General features: G+C 49.8%; 1 protein-coding gene across 1 annotated transcript in view; it reads left to right on the plus strand.

Annotated features, from left to right (window-relative positions):
* Window positions 1-1743: 1743 nt before the first annotated feature.
* Dchs1 (dachsous cadherin-related 1) overlaps window positions 1744-22423 on the plus strand; it is a 32373-nt gene continuing 11693 nt past the window's right edge. The window contains exons 1-5 of the mRNA XM_085692848.2: window positions 1744-1967; window positions 14815-16713; window positions 21441-21629; window positions 21722-21953; window positions 22088-22324. Of these exons, the coding sequence (XP_085548974.1) occupies window positions 14929-16713; window positions 21441-21629; window positions 21722-21953; window positions 22088-22324 (2443 nt within the window). The 5' untranslated portion in view covers window positions 1744-1967; window positions 14815-14928. The remainder of the gene's footprint in view (window positions 1968-14814; window positions 16714-21440; window positions 21630-21721; window positions 21954-22087; window positions 22325-22423) is intronic.

Below are 22423 nucleotides of genomic sequence, written 5' to 3' on the forward strand. Positions count from 1 at the left end.
AATGACCTCTACAAAAATCCAGAATAAGATTGGTGAGTGCATTTCAGGTTAAATAGGTCTTGTCCTGATAGCAAGAGTACTTAGCATTTATTGGACACTTTCTAAGTACCAGGTACATAGCACTTTGCCTATATTAAATAATTAAATCCTTACACCCAGTTCCTAAATGAGAAAACTGAGGTAGAAGCAGGTTAACTAACTCTCCCAAAGGCACACAGCTTGAAAACGGCAGTCTGGACCCCGAGCCAGGCAGTCTGGCTCCGGAGTCCACAAGCTTAGTCACCATACCATACTGCCCTATCCAGTGGTTTGTTGTTCAAAATAAAGTAAATGAGAGCAAACCCTGTAATATGAGAGACTTTGCAAGGACTCAAATATAAGGTTACTCCCTCTTTCCTGACAGATGATTTTGGAAAAACAAAAAAGCAAAAACCTCACCCTATATTCAAACTTATACGGTATTTGCAGATGACTACCAAATATTTATGCCCAGCCCAGACCGCTCCCCTAAACTGCAGATCTACCTACCAAACATGCACTTCAAAGTCAGCAGCCCCAAATCCCAAGTCATCATCTTTCCAGACCAACCCCTTCCACGAGCTTCTGAGCTCACCACCACCCACCGGGCTGCCTAAGATGCCATCGAGGATCTTAGCCTCTCCTTCACTCTTCCACGATGATCATGCTCCCTTCTTTTGCCTGAGAGGCTCTTTGTCCTCTCTCCCGACGAGTTCCTGGTTTTTCTGTGCCGCTTGTTTCTGCCAGAACACCTTTCTCCCCTCATGATCGCTCCCATCCCTAAGGAAGGACCCGGGACAAGGCATCAAAGCTTTCAGGTGCTTACTGTCATCCACTTGACAGACTTCACACACACACACACACACACACACACACACACACACACACACACACACTTCCTCCCAAATTGGTCCCTCTAGATTTTTGTCACATTCCTACCTAGTTTCTCATTTTACTTTTCTGGGGAATATCCCCCTCAGACCACCACCCCTAAACTCTATGGTTCAATAGCTCTCAATCTCTATATTCAAATTTGGTACAGACGAGGAACCAAAAGAATGAGAAGCCAGGGCTGATATGAATACAGGGATAACTAGCACAGGGTAGTAAGTGAGTAGCAGGAAAGAAGGAAGGCGTGAAGATGGTAGGAAGGAAAGAGGAAAGGACGGGGAGATGAAGCAAAGGGAAAGGTGTGAAGCAAGAAGAGTGACAGACAAAAGACCCAGGAAAAGGTGCGAAAGGACTATGAACAGAGTAAGAAGATGGGGAGGATTTGACGGAGGGAGGCTGTAGACAGAAAGAGCACTGAGCAGAGGGAAGGGAAGAGGGTAAAGAAGTGTGAAGGGGCGAGACAGAACAGGGCAGTGGGGCAGAAGCAGACCATGGCGGAGTAAGAATGGAAGACGCGAAGACCAGTACAGAATGGAGAAAGGAAAGCAGAGAGGATGCAGGGGACCGGACGGGACAAGAGGATCTGGCGCGTTAGTGGCAGGGAGAAGGGACGGCGCGGCTCTGGGGCGGGATCCGGCGCCGGGGCCTGGGGCCGGGAAGTGGAGGGGTGGAGGGCGGGCGGGAGGCGCGGGGACCGCGGCGGCGGCGCGGGTGGGGGCGGGGGCGGGGGCTCGGCGGAGGGCGGGGGCTCGGGTTACCGCGCGGAGGGAGGGAGGGAGGGGAGGGGGCTCGGGCCGCGGCGGCGCATCTTGCATCCTCCGCGGGGTGGCTGTGCAGGAGGCGGCGCCCCTGCGGCGGTGGCGGACAGACGGACGGACCGACCGACGGCCGAGCGAGAGCAGACGGACGGCGGGCCGCACCGAGGGCACTGTGAGCCCGAGCCAACCAGGGCGGACGATGCGCGGCCCCAGGCCCCGCGAAGGCGGGTGCTGCCCCGGGGGTTGACCACGGCCGGACGGCGCCCCAGCACCGGGCAAAGGAGCCCGCATCGCGCGGAGGTCAGTGCCCGGCCCGTCCGGCCGCACCCGCGGGGTCTGTCGGCCTCCCCGACTGCGGCGGCGGCGGCGGAGCCGGGGGCTTTGTTCTGTGCCGAGACAATGGGGGAGGGGGGGCCGGGGCCTGCGGGAGAGGGCGAGCGTGAACGTGAGCATGGGGGCAGGGCCGGGGGGTCTTTGTGTGCGGGTGTCATCGAGTGGGAGTGTGTGGCAGTGCTTGAGTGTGCGCGAGGGGTGGGGAGTGAGGGTTGGGCTGTGTGTGTGCAGCGAGTGTGAGTCAGTTAGTGTCCTCGCGAGGTTGTGTGTGCATGTGCGTGTCACTTGGAGGGGGTGTGGGTCAGAATGAGCGTGTGTCGGGACTAGCGGATCCCTGTGAGAGTGTGTGCTTGTGTGCGTTTTACCTGGCTCTTTGGAGCCATATGTCAGAATGCAGGGATGGGTGTGTGACAGAGACACGGAGACACAGACAAAGAAACTGAGGGGCAGAAGTAGAGAAGCAGAGGAGAGAAGACGAAGCCTGTGTTCTGAGTGCATCCTGGTGCCAGAACCTGGGAGTTTGTGCCCAGGATGCTTAAATTAGAGTCCTGGTAAGGGGACAGAGAGAGGTCACTGCAAGCCTAGGTCCCACGTGGAGGGGGTGGGGAGAAAGAACTCAAAGACACAATGAACTCAGTGTGCATGGGCTGGGCCCACAGCCACAGGTCATAGGCCAGAAAAATATTGTCGCTTATGTCAACTCTTCAAATACCCACATGGGACACAATCATAGCCCTACTCAACCCCATAGGGACTCAGTCCCAGGCAACATACAATCTCAAGAGATAACACGCATAGTTCCCGGACATCCCTAAGATGGCCAGTCAGAACCAACTTACACCCATTATAGTTGTCTGTCAAGCCAGAATGTACCTGTGGGAGAAGATGTCAGTACAGTGTGCATACAGAAGAAGTGTCACAGCCAGGATACCTGACCATCATTGTCACAACCAACTCATACCACAGGAGACCATGGTCCTGCCAATGCCTCTCAGACCAATACACGTCTATTGGAAATGCTATCAGGCAACACATCATAGGGATTTTCATATATTTCCTCAGCCTGCTCATGAATTACAGGTATGTCAGAGACCTGGAGCTAGCAGAAGGCTGGGGTGCGACTGCTCTTACCGCAGAGCCTCTTGTACAGCGTCTAGAAGACAGTCGTGGGTCATCCATCTACGTTACAAGGAGAGCTGTAGTTTTGTTGCCACAGACCTCCAGAACTTCTGTTCTTGCGCACTGAGAGCTAGACTGTTTTTTCCCTGACCCGACATCCTACCATGGCCCTAGGTATCTCCCCAAACCAGCTTCACAGTTTCTTTACGTCTTTAGCTCCGGGTACCTTCTCTCCTCCCAGGACTAAACTCCTGCGTTCCACTCTGCGCATAACCCCCATCTCTTCACAGCTTTCAGATGCCTTTTCTCTTGTTCTACTCTTTAACCCCATGGTTCTCAGCCTTGCTGATGCTGTGACCCTTTAACACAGTTCCTCGTGCTGTGGTGACCCCAACCATAAATTATTTTTGTCGATGCTTCATAACTGTAATTTCAACACTTTTGTGCATCATAATGTAAATATCTGCGTTTGCTGATTGTCTCAGGTGACCCCTGTGAAACCCACATGTTGAAAACTGCAACTTTGACCAGATATGACTTTTTCCCTTGACCTCTTGCCCTTGAACTCCTGCTAATCTGCTCCTGCTTGGCTCTTACTCTTCTTCTAGCTCACTGGCGAAGAACCATCCCTTCAAACACCCCTTGACACTCTGCTCCATTGTCTTTTAGTCTTCTCAAATGTGAATTATCAATTCTATCTAGAATGATTTCTCAGCTACACTAAATTTAGAAATTCTGGTTTCTGTCAATCCCCAGGTCAGACCCTCTATAAAGAATTTTTTTTCACATACCTAAATCACTCACCCCATTGTTTTCAATAGACTAATTAACTTACTGGCTCATTCCGCAAACACATACAAAATATCTATTCTTCCAGACATTGTAGTAGATCCGGCTTTTCCAGAAGTCAATAAAATGGACTTGCTCCTTACCCTCAGGAGCTTACAAACAGTGTGGAGGGAGGCGGCTGAGTGTCATAGCATTGCAGTGCTCATCAGGATGGCATAAGCGACCATGGAAAGTCCAGAAGAGGCGTTCTGGAAGACGCCTTAAAACTGCTGAATTAGTCGGGAGTCAATTGGAGAAAGGAGAAGTAAAAATGAGGCAAAATGGGTGGAGAAAATTCCACGCCAAGAAAACGGCATTTGAAAGTTCACGTATCTGTGTCTGAGGGGTAGAGCAAGCCAGTAATTGTGACATTTACAGCGAGAAGTGAGGAGAGAGAGGGGAGTGTCAGGAGGAAGCTGAGATCATCCAGGGGCTCCATGGCCACAGGAAGCTCATTTGACCCCAGAATAATGGAAAGCCATCAAATCATCTGAAGCTGTGGAGTGATGTAGCCAGCTTTGTTTTAGAAACATTACTCCAGCAGGTCTGTGGTGACTGGGGGAGGCGCCTGAGAATAGCTGTGGGGTATTGCAGAAACCCTGGAAGGGGGTCATGCTGGCCTGCACTGGAGGAGTGGCCAGAGACAGGGCTTGCTCTTTAAACAGTGGGGTCAGCAAGCTGACAACGTGAATGTGGGTGTTGGAGAGAGGGAGAACTGGAGAGCAGAAATCCTGGTCTTCTCACTCACGGGAGGAACTAAAGGCACCTGGCTTGAATTCCCTCACCTTGCTACATCCTCACATCTCACTGGCATCCTCTACAATCCTTTATCCGGGTGTCTCTTCTGCTTAAGACCAGCCCCCGTCCCACCTGCATTTAGGATATTATTCCTCACTCCGCCATGGGGATTTAACTTGACTATTTCTTGTCTTTCCCCTGTCTCTAGTTTCATCCTTGCTTCCATTCCTCCTGGAGACACATCAGAATTCTGTCTTTAACCCTGTAGTGCCCTGTAGGTGAGAGGCTTCCTCAGTTTACTTCACCGCTGTGTTTTGTGAGAGATCCTTCTGCATCAAGCTGTGCTCACTTCATGTATTCCCACCCCTCCAAAGACACTCTTCTCCCTGAGTGTCAAGAGTCTCTCCTGCCAAATCAAGGGGATTTTTTTCAAGAGTCTTCAGCTGCTTGACCTCTTGGCAGGAGCTGACATAGTTGAGCGTTCTTTCCTCTCTGAGCTGTTTTTGATTTTGACTTCTGAGTCACCGCTTTATTCTCTTAACTTGAAACGAGACCCGATGTGCTAGGCAGGCTGCTAGGTGATGAGAATGCAACGGTAGAGTCACTGTTTCTACCCTCAGTGGGGTGACACTTTAGTGCCAGGAGATGGGCCAAAAGCAAATGACGGCAGCATGGTGGGATCTGTGCATCTCTCACAGAGCTCCTCCTGGCTGTCCTGGGTCGCCTTTGGGGTCCTTTGCAAGGCCCCTAAATACTGCTGTTAAGATTCTGACTTGCATCTGATTATCTCAGTGACATGGGCCTCTGATGACCATCTCCCTCGTTTGCATGGTTTTAGCTGTCATAGACTGATGACTCTCAAATACCTCTCCTCTGAGTTGTGACCTTTATGTACCTGAGATATACTTGATCTTAATGTATAGCTTACAGACCCCTTACCATATACAAACTTGAACTCACCTTCTTTTCCCGAATCACTGTCTTTACAGGCAGACATTTACTGTAAACACTGCTTTCTGTAAGACCAGGAACCTGTTGATTCTGCCTCCTTTCCACAGTGTCTGACAGCGCATCCCGTTTCCTCCATCACCTCTGTGCCTGCAGCCTTTCCGTCTGAACTTTTGGAGGCACCTCCTAATGGGTCTGTACTTCTCTTCTCTCTTCCAATCTGTGTCTCATTGCAGCAAGAAACACTTGAATAAAAATGCAAATCCAGCCACTTTACTGTGCTTTAGTGTTTCCGTTTCCTTTGCAAGAAATCCCAACTTTTAAATAAGGTTTATGAATCATAATCTTCTCTCCCAAAGCCTTCTTAGCTCATTGCCTGTCCTATTTCTCTAGCACTCAGATGTGAGCTCAAGTTCTGTTGAGTTTCTTGTAGTTGCCAACAGACAGTGCATCCTTCCATTGCCCCTGGACCTTCGCGCACGCTGCGCTATGACTTCCACAGCCCTTCCTTCCTTCCTCCTGCTTCCTCTTCTCACTCTGACTCTACCAGGGGCTCCTGGATTTCTCTTTTGTCATTGCTTATCCCTACTCTGTTTCTCCCACAAAGCTAGGACTGCTCACTGTCAAGGTTGCATCTTTGTGACCCCTGGTTCCTGGCTCGACAAGGAATAAAGAAATGATTGCGTGAGCTCATCCCTCACTCACACTGTTGAGGAGACATCTTCCCAGCTGCCCACATGATGGAGGCATTTTCAAGGGTCCTCTTACCTTGTCGGAGACACTTTCCCTACTCTCCGCAGCGTCTCCTTTCTTACCCCAGGATCTCTCCTGCCCCTACCCTGGATTTCTCTTTTCCTGGATCCTCTTCCTCTACTTTATTTCTTTCACTTACTCAGCAGATATTTAAGAAGCACTGGGAGTTAGCAAGCCTGTGTCCCTGGAGACCCTTGTCTGAAAGCTGTGGTCTATTAGATGTTCTCATTGCTATTACGGAGTAACTTGACCAAAGCAACCTGTGAGAAAGAAAGGCTTTATTTGGCTTACAGTTTGAGAGCATGGTCCTCCATGGTGTGGAAGGCATGACAGCAGGAACATGAGGTGACTGGTCACATTGCACAGACAGTCAGGAAAACTACGGGATGATGGCACCCGCCTTTGGGTGGATACTCCCACCTCAGTTCCATCTCTTTGAAAACACCTTTGAAGATAAACCCAGAGACTTGCTTCGTAAGGGATTCCAAATCCAGTCAAGTTGGCAAAGATTATTAACCACCATACCTATCCCCAGACCACCAGGCAGTATAGGCCTGCCAGATTCACTCCTAAGGGAATGCCTTAGGCTCTTCCCTCCTCCAGTGCCCACCCTTCCTGAGCTCAACTCCTGGCATTCCAGTGCCTGCTCCTTCCCATTCCAGGTTCCCTGATTCCGGTACTCTCCTCCTTGCCCAGTTCTTGCCTGGCATGGCAGCAGAAACCAGCCTGGAATCTCCCCTCTCTGGTGCGAGTACCTGCTATCAGAAGCCTCTCCCAGAAGTTTCAGCTGCCAGAGTCCAGTTTCTCACCAGCGTTCTGCTGCCTGCCCCTTCTGTTCCAGTGTCTACAGTTGCCTGTGAAACTCTCTAAGATCAGGGCATTTTCAACCAGTGGCACTTGGGGTGGGGTGGGGGGAGCTTCCAGTTCCCTGATTTAAAAAAAAAAAAAGACCTGTCTTCTCCCTCCCAACCCAGCTCAGTAGAAGGAACTTGTAATCTCTCAGAGCCTAAAAACTTGGCTTCCTTGTGCCTTGCCAGGAAGGAAGAAGAGGAAGAAGGGAAGAGAAAATACAACAGCAGTACCTCAGGCCTTCTAATGGGTGACTAAGCTTATTAGAGCTTCATTTTCTCAGGTGAAAATGAGAATAATGACATCCACTTAAAGTCGTTTGGAAGGTTCAGGAAGAAAATGTCTTAAGTTTTCAGCTACTAACTTAGCTGATTGAATCTCACTTTTTCCTGTGCTGGATCTTACCTGCAGGACCTTGTAATTAATCTTGCATCTAACATCTAGGTTCTCATATTGTCCTTCCCTGCCCTCAACATGCCCTCTGAGTTTCTGTCTTCACCTTTTCTGCCATCTCCAACTTCATTAGTCTCCTCTATGACCTGGACTGTTATTGTTGGGATCCAGCTCAGGGGGGTCAGTTCACAGACCTCCCCACCTTTAAACACTATGAACACAGAGACTTGATCTGTCTGAACCCTTGCTCTGTCTCTGGGGTTTAGTGAGTTTGGCACACGATGGGCCTTAAATATTTGCTGACTCTGTCTGTTCATGAATCACATCCTTGCATACCCTGCATCTGCTCCTTCCTTCCCCATTTTGTTCATTCCTAGAAACCTTGGGCATCCAGGTTCCTTCTGCCCTCTCACGGCATGAGCCCATGCCCACATGCCTATGTTCCTGGAGTGCTGATGACCTTATTGCGATCTCTTCCTCTGTTTACCCACAGTGCCAGATTCATTTTCCTGAACTTTGGCTATTCTCTTTCCCTGCTGAATGCCTACACAAGCTTTTATCTTGGCTCTCCAAGCCCTCCACCAGAGAGGCAATTGGGCTAGCAAAAAGCTTTAGTGTCCATCAAAATTGCCTTTTAAATGTCTCTTCACTCCTTCTCCCAGGCTCAGATTCCTCATCTGTGGAAGAACACTCATCCCAGAGTTTGATGTGTGCATCACACTACAGTACCAGTGAGCAGAAGTCGAGTCTTAATGCTAAACATTTCAAATTATCATTTAGCTCTTACATCAGTCAATTGAGGTAGGCACTTTGATGCACACATTATGTTATCCAGGCAAGATGGCTTAACCTTATCATCTCAGCACTCAGGAGTTCAGGGTCAACCTGAGCTGCATAGTGAGTTCAAGGTCAGTCTGGGACTTCGCCTTAGGAGACACTGTCTGAAAAATAAGATGGAGATGGAAGAGCAGGAGGAGGAAGAAGGAGGAGGAAGAGAAGGAGGAGGAGGAGGAGGAGGAGAGGAGGAGGAGGAGGAGGAGGAGGAAGAAGTTAATAAGTAACTTTCCCATTGTGTTGCTGGAGTCTATGCCATTCTCCTACCCTGCCACATGTGACATACTCTTTGTCTCCCTATTGTAAGAATGCAATAAACATGCATTAATAGGTTCATCTATGCTAAGTCTAACCTGGTTTGTACCTAGTTAGGAGTCAATGCATTCTTTCTGGTTTCCCGCTACAGGGACCTTGCCCCCTTACCTCTCTCCTGATGCTATTCTTTCCAATACCGTCAGTGGCCTCCTTACCACTACAATCAGCAACTACGTCTCAGCCTATTGGCCTCACTCGAACTCTTGACGGCATTGGGCATGGTTGCTCTCTCCTTCTTTCTGAGGTGTCCTCCTTCCCTTCGGATACGCTACCTCCAGGAAGAAGAAAGGTCTCAGCTTCCTTTTCTCTGTGACTATTTACAGAGCTTGGGCCTAGATTCTTCTCACTCTCTAGACCCTATCAGACTGGCATTTCCACACCTACAGTTTTCAGTTTGTCCACATCCATATCTCTAAGCTACGCCTTTCCTACAAGCCAGGTCTGAAGATCCAATTATGCCTGGGTGGTGATCTCAACAGCTACTCCCTAAGTCGCTTCTTGTCTTCAGTATTCTTAATAAGAACCACTTTGTTATCGTGGTTGGAACCCCAGGAGAGTGTCAAGCTTCTCCATTCCTTCACCCCTCCTGCAGGGTCCTCAGCCAGGTCCTGTCCACTTCACCTCCTCCATCTTCCACATCTTTGTCTTTTCAGTACCCTCACCAATAACCTGCACTGTTGCAGACTCCTCGTATCTGGTCTCTGCCTTCACCGTCCTGCTAGGGTGCTCCCCTCAGCTTCCCTACTGTTTCCTCCTCTGTTTTGCCTCTTCTAAACTGCAGGCAACATGGAGTGTGCATAGTCCCGAGATCAGATTAGGGAGACATTAACTTGGGAAAATTGTTTTACTCTGAGCCTCCATTTCCTCACTGGAAACTGGAAGCCGGGATTCCTTCCTCACACGGTTGTTATGATGATTAAATGAGATACTGTCTGTGAACTGCCTGGCACGGGGCCCAGCACACAGCAAAAGCTCAGAAGCAGAGCCTCTTCTGCTTTTCTCTCCTTTCCTCGGCTCTCCCGGGAGTGCCTCCTGGGAACACATCCTCGGTAGGACGGAGCCAGGCCTTGGCAGTGCCCTGGCCACTGCCCTGGGATAGGAGTGGTGGGGGCACATCTCGTGGACATCCACAAAGCTGGTCCAGCAGTGTTCTTCTCCTCCTCCCACCGCCTCTCTCCCCTTCCCCTCCTTCCCCGACAGCTCCCTGGCCTGGCTGTTCCCCTGTTGTAGAACTTGCTCTCCTCCAGGCTTGGTGCTTCTGTGCTCCCACCAGAACGCTCACCTCTTCCTCCTTTCTTTTCGCCTGGCCCTGGATCCACTCTCCCTTTGCTCACTGAGGCTACTCTCCTAGTTCCCCCCCCCCTCCACCTTCTAGCCCAGCTGCTGTTTTATAGCCCCCCTCCTCACCACTGTTGTCTTTCTGGTCCTGCCCCTTGCTGGCCCTGGGACAGGAAGTTGAGGGAGGAGGCTTAGGCGGTGCCAGCTCCCTTAGCATGCTTCCCCTTCTGTACCTCTGGGCCACTCCTAGACTTCCTCCTGGAGAGATTCTTCCTTCCCTTGTGGTCCCTCTGGTCCTCCCCATAGCCCACCTTTCTTTCCTCTCCCATGTTTCTAGTTGATCCCAGCCCTGTAGACATACAAGCTGGGGACAAGAAGGGGGGAGCTCTGTTAGCTAGGAGAGGGGGGATTGACATCACGTTTCAGGCCCCAATGAACAGTCTTGCCCCTCCCCCTCTTAATGAGAACCAGCTGTGGTTCCAGAGGCCCAGATGTGGGGATAGAGGGGGAGAGTGAGATGGAGTCAGGACCAAGTAACAGGACTGAGGACAAAGTCAGGGCATATGGGAAGGCAGCACCGGGTGGAAGAAGAGATGTGACGGAGCCTGACAGGAGGCAGGACGGATTGGGGAAGGAGGCAAGATGGATGAGACAGACCTGGGAAGGAAAGAAAGGAGACTTGGGAGGAGGAGCATGTGTTAGGGAAGAGGCAGTGAGAAACACTGGACAGATGGGCGGCACGGTGCAGAGAAAAGGCTGGAGAAAGGATGAGACGGTCTCGGGAGAGAGTCTGGAGTTCGAGTTTGGAACTGGAAGCTGCGGAGCAGGAAGTGATGAGGCATAGTCCAGACAGAGGCCCTAGGGACCTGGAGGTCACAGCTGCAGCCGCAGAGTTGACCACGAGTGCCCCGGCAGCATGTGTGAGAGCATGCCTGCGTGTGGGTGGGTCTGTAAGTGTGTGTGCACGTGCCTGCCTTGTCAGTCCGTGTGAAGTAGACAGTGCGCTTGCCTGGGCAGGAGGGACATGTGTGTGAGTAGTCCTGTGTATGTGTCGAGGATGTGTATGTGTCTCTCTGTGGGAGATCCGTGGAAAAGTGACCTTCTCTGTGTATGTGAGCTATAGATGCCTACGTTAATACACCAACACGTGTGAAAATGGGTTTCGGAATACATGTGACGAGGGGTGTCTGCATGTAACCTGGTTGTGTCTTAAAGTAAGTCTGTGTACAAGTGCCTGTGGATCGAGCCTGTCTACATGTGAGCGGCCTGACTGAAAAGATCTGTGTGAGCTTGTCTGTCAGTGTTCCGTGTGTGCCAGGGTGTGCGGGGGCCTGTGTTCTGTGTAAGCCTGTGTGGATTCAGTGTGAGAGTACCCTGAGGGAGTTTGCAGTGGCCAGAGGTCTATATTAGGTAAGAAGGGGTTATAGAAATCTGTAGTCTGGAAGAAGGGGCTGCTTTTACACAGGGGATCCACCTGGCCTGCATCCTTCCCCATAAGGCTGTTTCGTCTGAACTTTTATCTCCTACTATTGATTCACCTCTCATTCAGAAAGTGTGTCAGTCATGCCCTGTGCTGAAATAATTATGGTGCAAAGTGTGATAAGAACCTGGACCTCAGTGTGCGTGAGCTTCTCTCAACATCTTCACCAGTCTCTGCGCGTGGAGCCCACCACTTAACAGATTTGACAAATTAACGTTTAGATTGGATTCAAATTATTGCTGTTTTTTTAAAAAGTGTGTATGTAGTGGTATATGTGCACATGTGTGTTCAGGCACATGTGCCTTTGTATGTTCTATCACTCTTCCTCTTGTTCTTTTGAGACAGGGTCTCTTACTGGGCCTGGAGCTAGGTCAGTGGCCAGAAAGCCCGACTGATCCTCTTGTCTCTTCTCCCCATGGTGCAGGACTTATAGGCATATGTGTAGATTCTCAGATTTTTTGTGTGGGTTCTGAAACCTGAACTCAGTTTCTCGTGCTTGAGCAATGCTTGTGCCACAAATACTTTTTTTTACACTTAGAGCTGTCTCTCCAGCCTCCCTACACCCAGCGTGTGCTTTTTATTGCCCTGTGAAGCAGCTGGGACTTGCAAGTGTAAGATAAGATCACAAACACACCTATCCTCAGGGATTAGAAAGTCCTAGAGAAGAGCAAATCCATCAAGATCAGAGGATCCAGGGTCATCGGTTCCCATAGTCATTCATGTATGTCATCTGAGTTCACACACCTATAGGCATTTCTCCGAGTGTGTGGGCGGGGGAGGGGTGTGTGTGTGTGTGTGTGTGTGTGTGTGTGTGTGTGTGACCAGAGACCTGCCCTGCCCTGCCCTGCCCTTCAGGAGCCTCCAATCCAGTGCAGAAGCAGACACGTGAACACGTCTGGACTGCTCAGTGACTTGCTACTTGTGGTAGATGCTCACTAGAGTACAGTATTGCATGGGCAGGGGTGGGTTTGTCATAAAAGAATCCACAGAAGATACAAGGTTTGAATTGGATCTTGAAATTTTATTAACAGAGGTCCACATGGACATGATTCTTAAAAGGTATCTTAGGAAGAGAAAATGCTACTTACAAAGCAAGAAAGAATTGAGGAACATACTGACATAGCGTCTGGAAATGAAAAAGTGCGGAGGGAGAAACTACAGGTAGGGACCGTAAGAGAGACTGGTAGGGCTCAGACTGCAAAGACACTAATGAAAAGTGGACTTTATGATGCGGGTCAGAAATTCTATGCTTAAAACAGGGGTTCTCTGAACCCTCAGCCACAAGCCTGTGCAAACGTGTGTCTGCGTGTCTTTTGGGGTAGAGGGGCAGCAGTTTTCTGCTTCCAGGAATGGGGGATCAATGAGAACCCTCTACAGACCTGGTTAGGTAAATGTGATGAGGTAGGGATGGAGCAGAAGCGGGTTCAAGTCTCCCTACAAGGAGCAGAGAGATCAGAAAGGATCTGTTGCAGAAATGGAAAGGAGGGATGACAAGGCTTAAGCTTGGGATGGCAGCAGTGTAGGAAAGCTAGAGTTGATATATACCTGGGTGACGTGGACAGGTGTTAATAGCAAAAGACCAAAGAGAGCTTCCAGATTTCTGACTTTGAGGCATGAATAGATAGTAGTGCTGTTCACGGGAAAGGCAATAGAGGTGAAGGCGTGGGGAGAGATGCCCGGCCAGACTATGAGGATGGCAAAAGGAGGCCTAGGACAGAGTCCTGAAATACACTGGTTTTGAAGGGCTGGACAGAGAAGAAGAGCTTTTGAAGGAGCCTGAGGAGTGGACAGGGAAAAGTGTGGATGGACACGGTGGTAAATAGCGCTCAGTGATGCAGAGTGATCCAGTAAAAGGAAGACTTGGCTGGCTCAGTGGGAGAGGTGTCACAGAGAGCGAAGGAGGTGGAAGGTGACATGGAGGGCACGTGGAACAGCCTTACAGGGACTGTCCTCCTTCCCTCCTGCAGCTGCCTCCCATCAGCCTCTGCTCCACCTCGCCACTGATTCGGCTCTTGCTAGTCACCCAGACTTCCTTCTCCTTGAACTTCAGTCACCTTTGAAGTCACCTCTGGGAATCCTTAAAGGGTTCCCAGAGTCACTTCCCCTCTCTGGTTTTATTTCTCAGTGTCTGACACCTAAGGACATGTTGTTCGACTGGTCATTTCCACCAGAAACTTGCCCATCACTCTTGATCTAGTCCCCCATCCTCCTGCCTTCAAACAGTCAGCTAACCCTGCCCATTCTACCCCAGTCCCTTCCCCACAAACTTACTCGTCACTCCCCATTTCCATGCTTCCAAACCAGCATGGAAACAGTGCCCTACCGAACCCTCCTCCCTGCCCTATCTGTATGTACTTGTTTTGTGTGTAAGTCATTGTGGCATTTGTTGAAATGCTTCAATGTCTTCCTTTTGCACTTAGGGTAATGTCAAAATCTTCAATATGCTATGTGTGAGTCTGTGCCCTTTATATACTGTCTGTACCAACTCTGCACCTCACAGGTGATGCTTCCCAACTATTCCTAGACATTTTCTACACTTCTCATGTGGGCTCAAAGTCCTTCCAAATTCTGCTTACTCTTCTAGAATTATTCTTCTATGTCCTTCACCTCTGCCCACCATTGCATAGCTAATACCTACAAATCATTTGGCTCTTGAGTTGAATGTCACTGCCTCATAATAGCTCCCTGTGACTCTGTTAAGCCCCTTACATCCTCTTCTGCTTCCAAGACTTCTTCATAACCCTGTCGTATTTGTGACTCACTGTTCAACTCATAGTTATAAGCTCCATGAATCCAGGACCTGTTTGCCTTGTTTGTAGTCGGCACTTATGTCTTATAGATTCGGGAGTGATGTGGGGTAAAAGGGCACGGGGTATTTTACTGGTAGAAGTCTGGAAGAGGAAAGGGTTGATAGTTCATGCAGGGTTGCCACATATATGGCTACTGAGGCTAGAAAACGGGTATTAGTCCTGGGTGCAAAAGTAATGTATGAAAAGATAGGTAATTTTAAGTTTAGAAATAGAAAAAAGACCTGAAAAATAGGAGATGAAATAATTTGCTTAGTGATGAGGTTTAGGGGTTTGCCAGGGGGCAGGCTGGAGGAGACTCGGGGGAATCCCAAAGTGCAACATCCCAAGGAGGGCTGGAAATGGATGAGCTGCTGCTCAAGCCCCTGCTGTTACTGAGCATGTCTGAGATTTGGTGTGGCCCGATTCCCAGTCTCTCGGACCTCTTAATCCTTCCCCCAGTCGTGACCTTTTCCCTCTGCTTTTCTCTTAGGTCAGGGAGCCTGCACTGCAACTAGAGCCCAAGTTGGATCTGATCCAAATCCTGAAATCAAGTGTGGCTACGAGTCTGGTCTGGAGCTGGAGTTCCAGCTGGACTGCCCTTGCCATGCAGAAGGGGCTGGGTGTTGCACTCTCCTGCCCTGGCATGAAGAGCCTCAGGACGCTCCTGCTGCTGCCGCTGCTGATGCTGTTGGGGGCTAGAGTGCCAGGGACCTGGGCTCAAGCAGGGAGCCTGGACCTACAGATAGACGAGGAACAACCAGCAGGCACACTGATTGGAGACATCAGTGCAGGGCTTCCACCGGGCACAGCACCTCCTCCCATGTACTTCATCTCTGCCCAGGAAGGCAGTGGCGTAGGCACAGACCTTGCTATTGATGAGCACAGTGGGGTGGTCCGTACAGCTCGTGTCCTGGACCGTGAGCGGAGAGACCGCTACCGCTTCACCGCAGTCACTCCCGATGGTGCCACCGTAGAAGTTACAGTGCGAGTTGCTGATATCAATGACCACGCGCCAGCTTTCCCTCAGGCTCGGGCTGCCCTGCAGATACCTGAACATACAGCTCTTGGTACACGCTACCCCCTGGAGCCTGCCCGGGATGCAGATGCCGGCCGCCTAGGAACCCAAGGCTATGCATTGTCTGGTGATGGGGCTGGAGAGACCTTCAGACTGGAGACGCGTCCTGGTCCTGATGGAGCTCCAGTGCCTGAGCTGCTGGTTGCTGGAGAACTGGACCGGGAGAACCGCTCACACTACATGTTGCAGCTAGAGGCGTATGATGGTGGCTCACCCGCCCGGAGAGCCCAGGCCCTGCTGGATGTGACCCTGCTGGATATCAATGACCATGCTCCAGCTTTCAATCAAAGCCGATACCATGCTGTGGTATCTGAGAGTCTGGCCCCTGGCAGCCCTGTCCTGCAAGTGTTTGCGTCCGATGCCGATGCTGGTGCCAATGGAGCTGTGACTTACGAGATCAACAGGAGACAGAGTGAAGGTGATGGACCCTTCTCCATCGATTCACACACGGGGCTTCTGAGGTTGGAGCGACCCTTGGACTTTGAACAAAGGCGAGTCCATGAACTGGTGGTACAGGCACGGGATGGTGGGGCTCACCCAGAGCTGGGTTCAGCATTTGTAACAGTGCATGTACGAGATGCCAACGACAATCAGCCCTCCATGACCGTCATCTTCCTGAGTGCTGATGGCTCCCCTCGAGTGTCTGAGGCTGCCCCCCCTGGACAGCTTGTTGCTCGAATCTCTGTTTCAGATCCAGATGACGGTGACTTTGCTCACGTCAATGTGTCCCTGGAGGGTGGAGAGGGCCATTTTGCCCTGAGTACCCAAGACAGTGTCATTTATCTGGTGTGTGTGGCTCGGAGACTGGATCGGGAGGAGAGGGATGTTTATAACTTGCGAGTTACAGCCACGGACTCAGGCTCACCCCCACTCCGGGCCGAAGCTGCCTTCGTGCTACATGTCACTGATGTCAATGACAACCCACCTGCTTTTGACCGCCAGCTCTACCAACCTGAGCCTCTGCCTGAGGTTGCACTGCCTGGCAGCTTCGTGGTACGGGTGACTGCCCGGGATCCTGACCAAGGCACCAATGGTCAGGTCACCTATAGTCTGGCTCCGGGTACGCACACTCACTGGTTTTCCATTGATCCCACCTCAGGCATCATTACCACAGCTGCCACGCTGGACTATGAGCTAGAACCTCAGCCACAGCTTATTGTGGTGGCCACGGACGGGGGCCTGCCCCCTTTAGTCTCCTCTGCCACAGTTAGTGTGGCCTTACAAGACGTGAATGACAATGAACCCCAGTTCCAGAGGACTTTCTACAATGCCTCCCTGCCTGAAGGTACCCAGCCTGGAACCTGTTTCCTGCAGGTGAGTAGGCCCTGCAGAGTATGGGCAAGAGTAGGTATGAGGGCCCCAGAGGACCTCAGAGCAGGAGCCTAGCTTTGCAAGTGTTGACAGTGACCAAAGCCAGAGGGTTTGGTCCTGTTTCTGAACTCCGGCGTCTGTGCAGATGGTGTAATGGGATGGTAAGAGTATGGTGCAAGAGCTGAGACAGTAATCTCGGCAGTTAAGGAAATTACGATGGGCTATGGAAGAGAAGTGTGTGTGGTGTTAGGAAATGCTCTGCAAAGTCTCAAAGCTGCAGAGGCGGGGGGTGTTTCTGCACCCATATGGCTCCTATTTTCCGAGGGAGAGGTCGGCATTTATGGTGCCCTGAATGCTTTGTCCAATGTTAGGCTCTTCTCGAAGAGATCTCCATCCCTTCCCTTGCATGGGAGCCTTGATGAGACACATGGATTCAAGGACAAGGATGAGAAATAATAAGAGCAATCTAGTAAGACCCTCGTGTGCAGAGAAGAAGGCCTCTCGGGGGAGGAGGAAAGAGATGGGGGAAACATGAACCTAAAGATGCAGTCTGGCCATATGCAGAAATCCTTAGCCACCATGTGTTAGGACTTTACTCAGAAAACAAAGATCATTGCAGTCTGAGCCAGGAAGAGCACGATTAGACTGTATTTTCTGTCCATGTTAAAGTAGCCAACTTGCTCTAAGGGTGAGGGATAGATGGATCGATGTGTGAGTGATGAATCATGCCTGAGCACTGTAAGTCCAGCAATGTAAACGTGCTCACGGCAGGAAACAAGAAATCGCTGATCTCAGGCAGGACCCAGTCTAGATAGGGAGATAGATCAATAACTACATGAAGAGCTTTGGAAGCCCAGAGGAGGGACCTGGAAGAACTAACGATACTTTGTTCAATGGATACTGTGTGTTGTGTGGACAGAGGTACCTGGTCTACAGAAAGCTATTGAATAAACACCACAATGTTAAGACTATATTGTTCGGTCTGGCCTCAGTTATACAGATGAAAAAGACTTGTTGGGAGAGAAGACAAAATAGTTAGTAGGCTAGATCACAGGCCTTGACTTTTTCTTAAAAATCATAGGAAGCTCAACTTGTCTTTTGGAAAGATGGCTTTGGTGGCACCTTGAAGTATAGCTGCAAGAGAGAAGACTGAGGGCAGGGAGGTCTCTTAAGAGACCAGTGCTTGATGTATGGCCAACCCAAGTGTCTTCTTGGGCTGTCTGCTGGCCCGGACTTCTAGGCTAGTGCCTAGCTCTGGCTGATCCCTTGCCTTCTGGCCAGATCCTGGATGTTTGCCTGCTTGCTGCTGTCTGGCTCCCACCACCCACTCTCACATGTGTGTGCTCTTTTGGCCAGGACCAGTGGGTTATTGCTTCCAAACTTCTCCTCTCCCTGCTACATCAACTTTCCAGGTGGTTTCCTGAAGTTCTTGCTGCTAAAAACAATGAAGGAAAGATAAAAGTGCCCACTGGGAGTTCATAACTGTTACAAAGTCTTAACACTTGATTTATTCAATGTACATTTGTTAAATATTCACCACATATGCCCAGTCACTGTATTAGGGATAAAAAATATAATAATAAATAAACTCACATTGAATAAGCCTTAATTTGCAAATAAACCGCTTATTGAAATAAGAAAACTTCCATGATGGGGCAATAGACAGTATGGATTTTTCCTAAAGCACAGGGACTTTTCAGTTGAAATCTAAAGAATAAGAGTGACTTCATGCGGTGATCAGAGAGGTGAAAGGCTCCAAGCTAGGTGACACCTACAGAGGAGAGAACCTGACTTGCTTAAGGGGATCCAAGTCATTCAGTGTTGTTGGAGCTTGAGATGTGAAATGAGAAAATGAGACTATGTGGGATGGTCGGCCAGGGAAGAACCCACACCAGAGAAACAGGGAACTTGTTTCTCTTATGTAAAATATTGAAGCTTCTTTTTCAGTACAGAGGTAAAATGATCAAATTTGTCTCTCAAGTGGCTGTCAGTATAGGCTAGTGGTTTACAACTGGAGGCAGGTTTACCTTCCAGAGGAGACATTCAGCAATAGTTAGACATTTTGTATTGCTATAAGTAATGAGATGTTCCCAGTATCCAGTGGAGTAATGGTCCAGGATGCTGTTCACCATGATATAAAGCATGCAATGGCATCCAGATTTAAAAAAAATAATCTGGCCTAAAATGTCAGAAATATCAAGGTTTAAAACCCTTAATTTAGAGTATGGGTTGGAGGGTCAAACACCTATAAGAAATGAGTCAGAATAATCCAAGGGAAAATAGCTCAGATGCAGAGACACACTCAATAGAAGGGTGCTAATGAAGACCTATTGAATCCCTGACTGATTGATATACCAGGCATGGGAAAGGGAAGAATTAACTTCTGGCTTGAGCGAGTGGATGGAAGAGGCAGCAAGTTTGAAAGGATCATGGGTTTAGTATTGGACAGTTCAGATTTCAGATCACAGTGGGACAGCCAGGTGGAGATATTGAACAGGCATCTGGATGTACAAGTTTTCAGCCTAGGGGAATAGTCCCCTAAGCTTAAAGCTTACCAGAGATGTTTCCTGAGGCTGAGAAAGTGAAAGAGGCCTGTCAGGTGGAAAAAAAAGGCCAAGGAGAGAGTTCGGGGAACGGGATGAATAAAAAGCAGCCAGAGTACAGTAAGTGGAGAAGGCCAGTGGCGAGGGTGGACCAACAGAAGAAAAGCAGATTATGATAGTCGCAAGAAATCAGAATGAGGAGCGCACACAGAAAGGATGTCAGGATGAGTCTGGCAGGAATGTTAAGAGTTCACAGTGAAGGGTCTTCCTTCTGTCCTTGAAATGGTGCATCCGATGAGAGCCAGGGGCCAAGTGTAGGTAAGAGGAGAGGCATGAGCTTCTTACAGCCTTGAGCCAGCACGGGAGACAGAGCTGAGAACCTGCTGAAAACAGTCTGCATTTACAGAGAAACCTCTGAGCAGGAGGTCAGGAAATTTACTTCTGCCTTGGTCATTTCCAGTCAAAGGCCCCTGCGCCTTTTGGGGGTCACTTCCTGACAACTTCCCCCCACCACCACTGTTTATTGCTTTTTTCCTGCAACAGAGTCAGAGGGCAGAGGTGTTTAACAGCTCCTGAAGGCAGCTGCAGCTGTGCTGCTGCCTATGGGGACAGATTCAAGGGGGAAGTCTGTCTCCTGGGATATCCGGGCCCACAGCCACCGTGTAGAGCTGGAGCAAGAACTGTTTCTAGGGTTCAGCCATGGCAGGGTCTTAATGTCTCTCGGGAGGATAAACAATGGCACAGATCATTTCTGTCAAGGGCCTGGGCAACAATTAGAAATCCTTGGCCAGCTTTCTTTCTGAGCACATTTTCTGGCTGAGAAGGGGAACTCTGCAGCTTCCTCTTGCAGCATATCATGACCCTGAGGTCTCTCTACCCACAAAGAGCACTTTGTCACAGCCTGCAGCAGTCAGCCACCAGCTCACCCGCTATGGAGGGCCTAGTGTGCACCCAATGTGTAAAACTGAGCCAGTGAAAGAAAGTTTTCTTATAAAGCAGGGTGATTGGATGCCCATTCACTCCATGTACAAATATGCAGAGTGTGTACTGTGTACCTGGCCCTGTCCTAGGCTAAAATGCATGAGCCCCATCCAGAAACCAAGGAGCAGACCCTGTAGTGATTAGATTCAACGGTGTAAAGAACACTCTCAGTAAAGATTAGACATACAAACTGGGATTGGCGGCATCCTTGCAATCCTAGCACTTAGAAGGGTGATCCTGAGCAGAATAGTGAGATCCCCATCTCAAAACAAAACAACACTCTCCACACACAAGATTTGACTGAAAAATATCAATCTTAGTAGCTATACATCAACCAATTCTCTGATTTAGGTGATTAGGAGACTTTATGGGTTAGTTGTTTCCTATAGTCTTCTGGAATTAAAGGTTGTTGCCCTCAGTACTCTGCTTTGTAGGTGATCCTTGTTATATGCAGATTCATCACATAACCCCAGACACATGCAGAGATGAGTCGCCTAATATGTAGGTTCCCAGCTTGAGGTTGAAACAGGTGACATTTCGCTTCTTGTCTCATCTCTCATCCTGTGACCAAGTGTCCTTTCTGAGCTGTTTTGGTGACACATTTTGTTGTTCTTGTGCTTTCTGTTAGCTATTTTGTTGTTTAAAACAATCCCCAAGTAGAACAGTAGAGCTCTGCCTAGTGCAACAGAAGGCTGCGATGTGCCTTTTAGAATAAATTACATGCATTAGATCAGCTTTGGTCAGACGGGAGTTAGAGTATCTAAGTATACCATGGCTGCATCTTTACTGTATTGTGTCTGTGAAGTCAATGTTAATGAATCAACGCGATATATTAAAGTGCCTTCAAGCACACATCAAACAAGGTTACATATTGATGGCTGCAGCTGTGCTGCTGCCCACAGGGATTCATGCAGAAGAAAGTCTGTCTCCTCGGATATCTGGGCCCACAGCCACAGTAAAGAGCTGTTTCCAAGGTTCAGCCTTGGCAGGGTCTTATTTGCCATTTAACAAAAAACAATTGTAACCAGAGCCTCCCAGGAACCTAAGTGGTGGGATCTGGCCTGGGGTTGGGTTTTGGTCTGCGTTCTAGTCCTCTCTGTGTGCCATCCAGGGTCTTTGGGCACCAGCAGTGCTTGTTAATCTCCACTGAGCTCTAACTTTTCTGACCAGCAAGAGGGGGCATCACTTACCCCAGCCTCTCCCCAGGTGACAGCCACAGATGCCGACAGCGGTCCATTTGGCGTCCTCTCCTATTCCTTGGGTGCTGGGCTTGGAGCTTCTGGATCTCCCCCATTCCACATTGATGTCCACAGTGGTGATGTATGTACCACCCGGACCCTGGATCGTGATCAAGGACCTTCAAGCTTTGACTTCACAGTGACAGCTATTGATGGGGTAAGTAAGTGGACCTTGGCCAGAGATATTGGGGTAGAGTTCTCACTGAGGCTAGACAAGGCCTACTGACTGATGACTGCATATTCCACCAGGGAGGCCTCAAGTCCATAGTGTATGTGAAGGTGTTTGTGGCTGATGAGAACGACAACCCACCTCAGTTCTACCCACGGGAGTATGCCGCCAGTCTGAGTGCTCAGAGTACACCAGGCACAGCTGTGCTGAGGGTGCATGCCCATGACCCTGACCAGGGACCCCATGGGCGACTGTCCTATCGCATCCTGGCTGGCAATAGTCCCCCACTCTTTGCATTGGACATTCATTCAGGTGAGGAACCTCCCATCACCAACACCTGCTATCAGTCCCCTCTCCCCCCCTGTCCAAATGATATCACACCTCCTCTTTCCAGGACCTTTTCCTGTTCTTTCCCTCACCTACTTTTGCTTCTCTTCCTTCTCCAGGGCTGTTGACAGTAGCCTGGCCCTTGGCCAGACGGGCTAATTCTGTGGTGCAGCTGGAGATTGGGGCTCAGGATGGAGGTGGCCTGCAAGCAGAACCCACTGCCCGAGTCAACATCAGCATTGTGCCTGGAACCCCCACACCACCTATATTTGACCAACTGCAATATGTTTTTTCAGTGCCAGAGGATGTGGCACCAGGGACCAGTGTGGGCATAGTCCAGGCACACAACCCACCAGGTATCAGATATCCCAGTACAGTCTTTCAAGTACCATCCCAGGGTGACCCTACAGTAGCACACCACTGGAAGCTCTAACACAAAACAGTATGGCACACAA

This window comes from Myodes glareolus, chromosome 7 (genome assembly GCF_982192425.1).
Source record: "Myodes glareolus chromosome 7, mMyoGla1.1, whole genome shotgun sequence".
NCBI lineage: Eukaryota > Metazoa > Chordata > Mammalia > Rodentia > Cricetidae > Myodes > Myodes glareolus.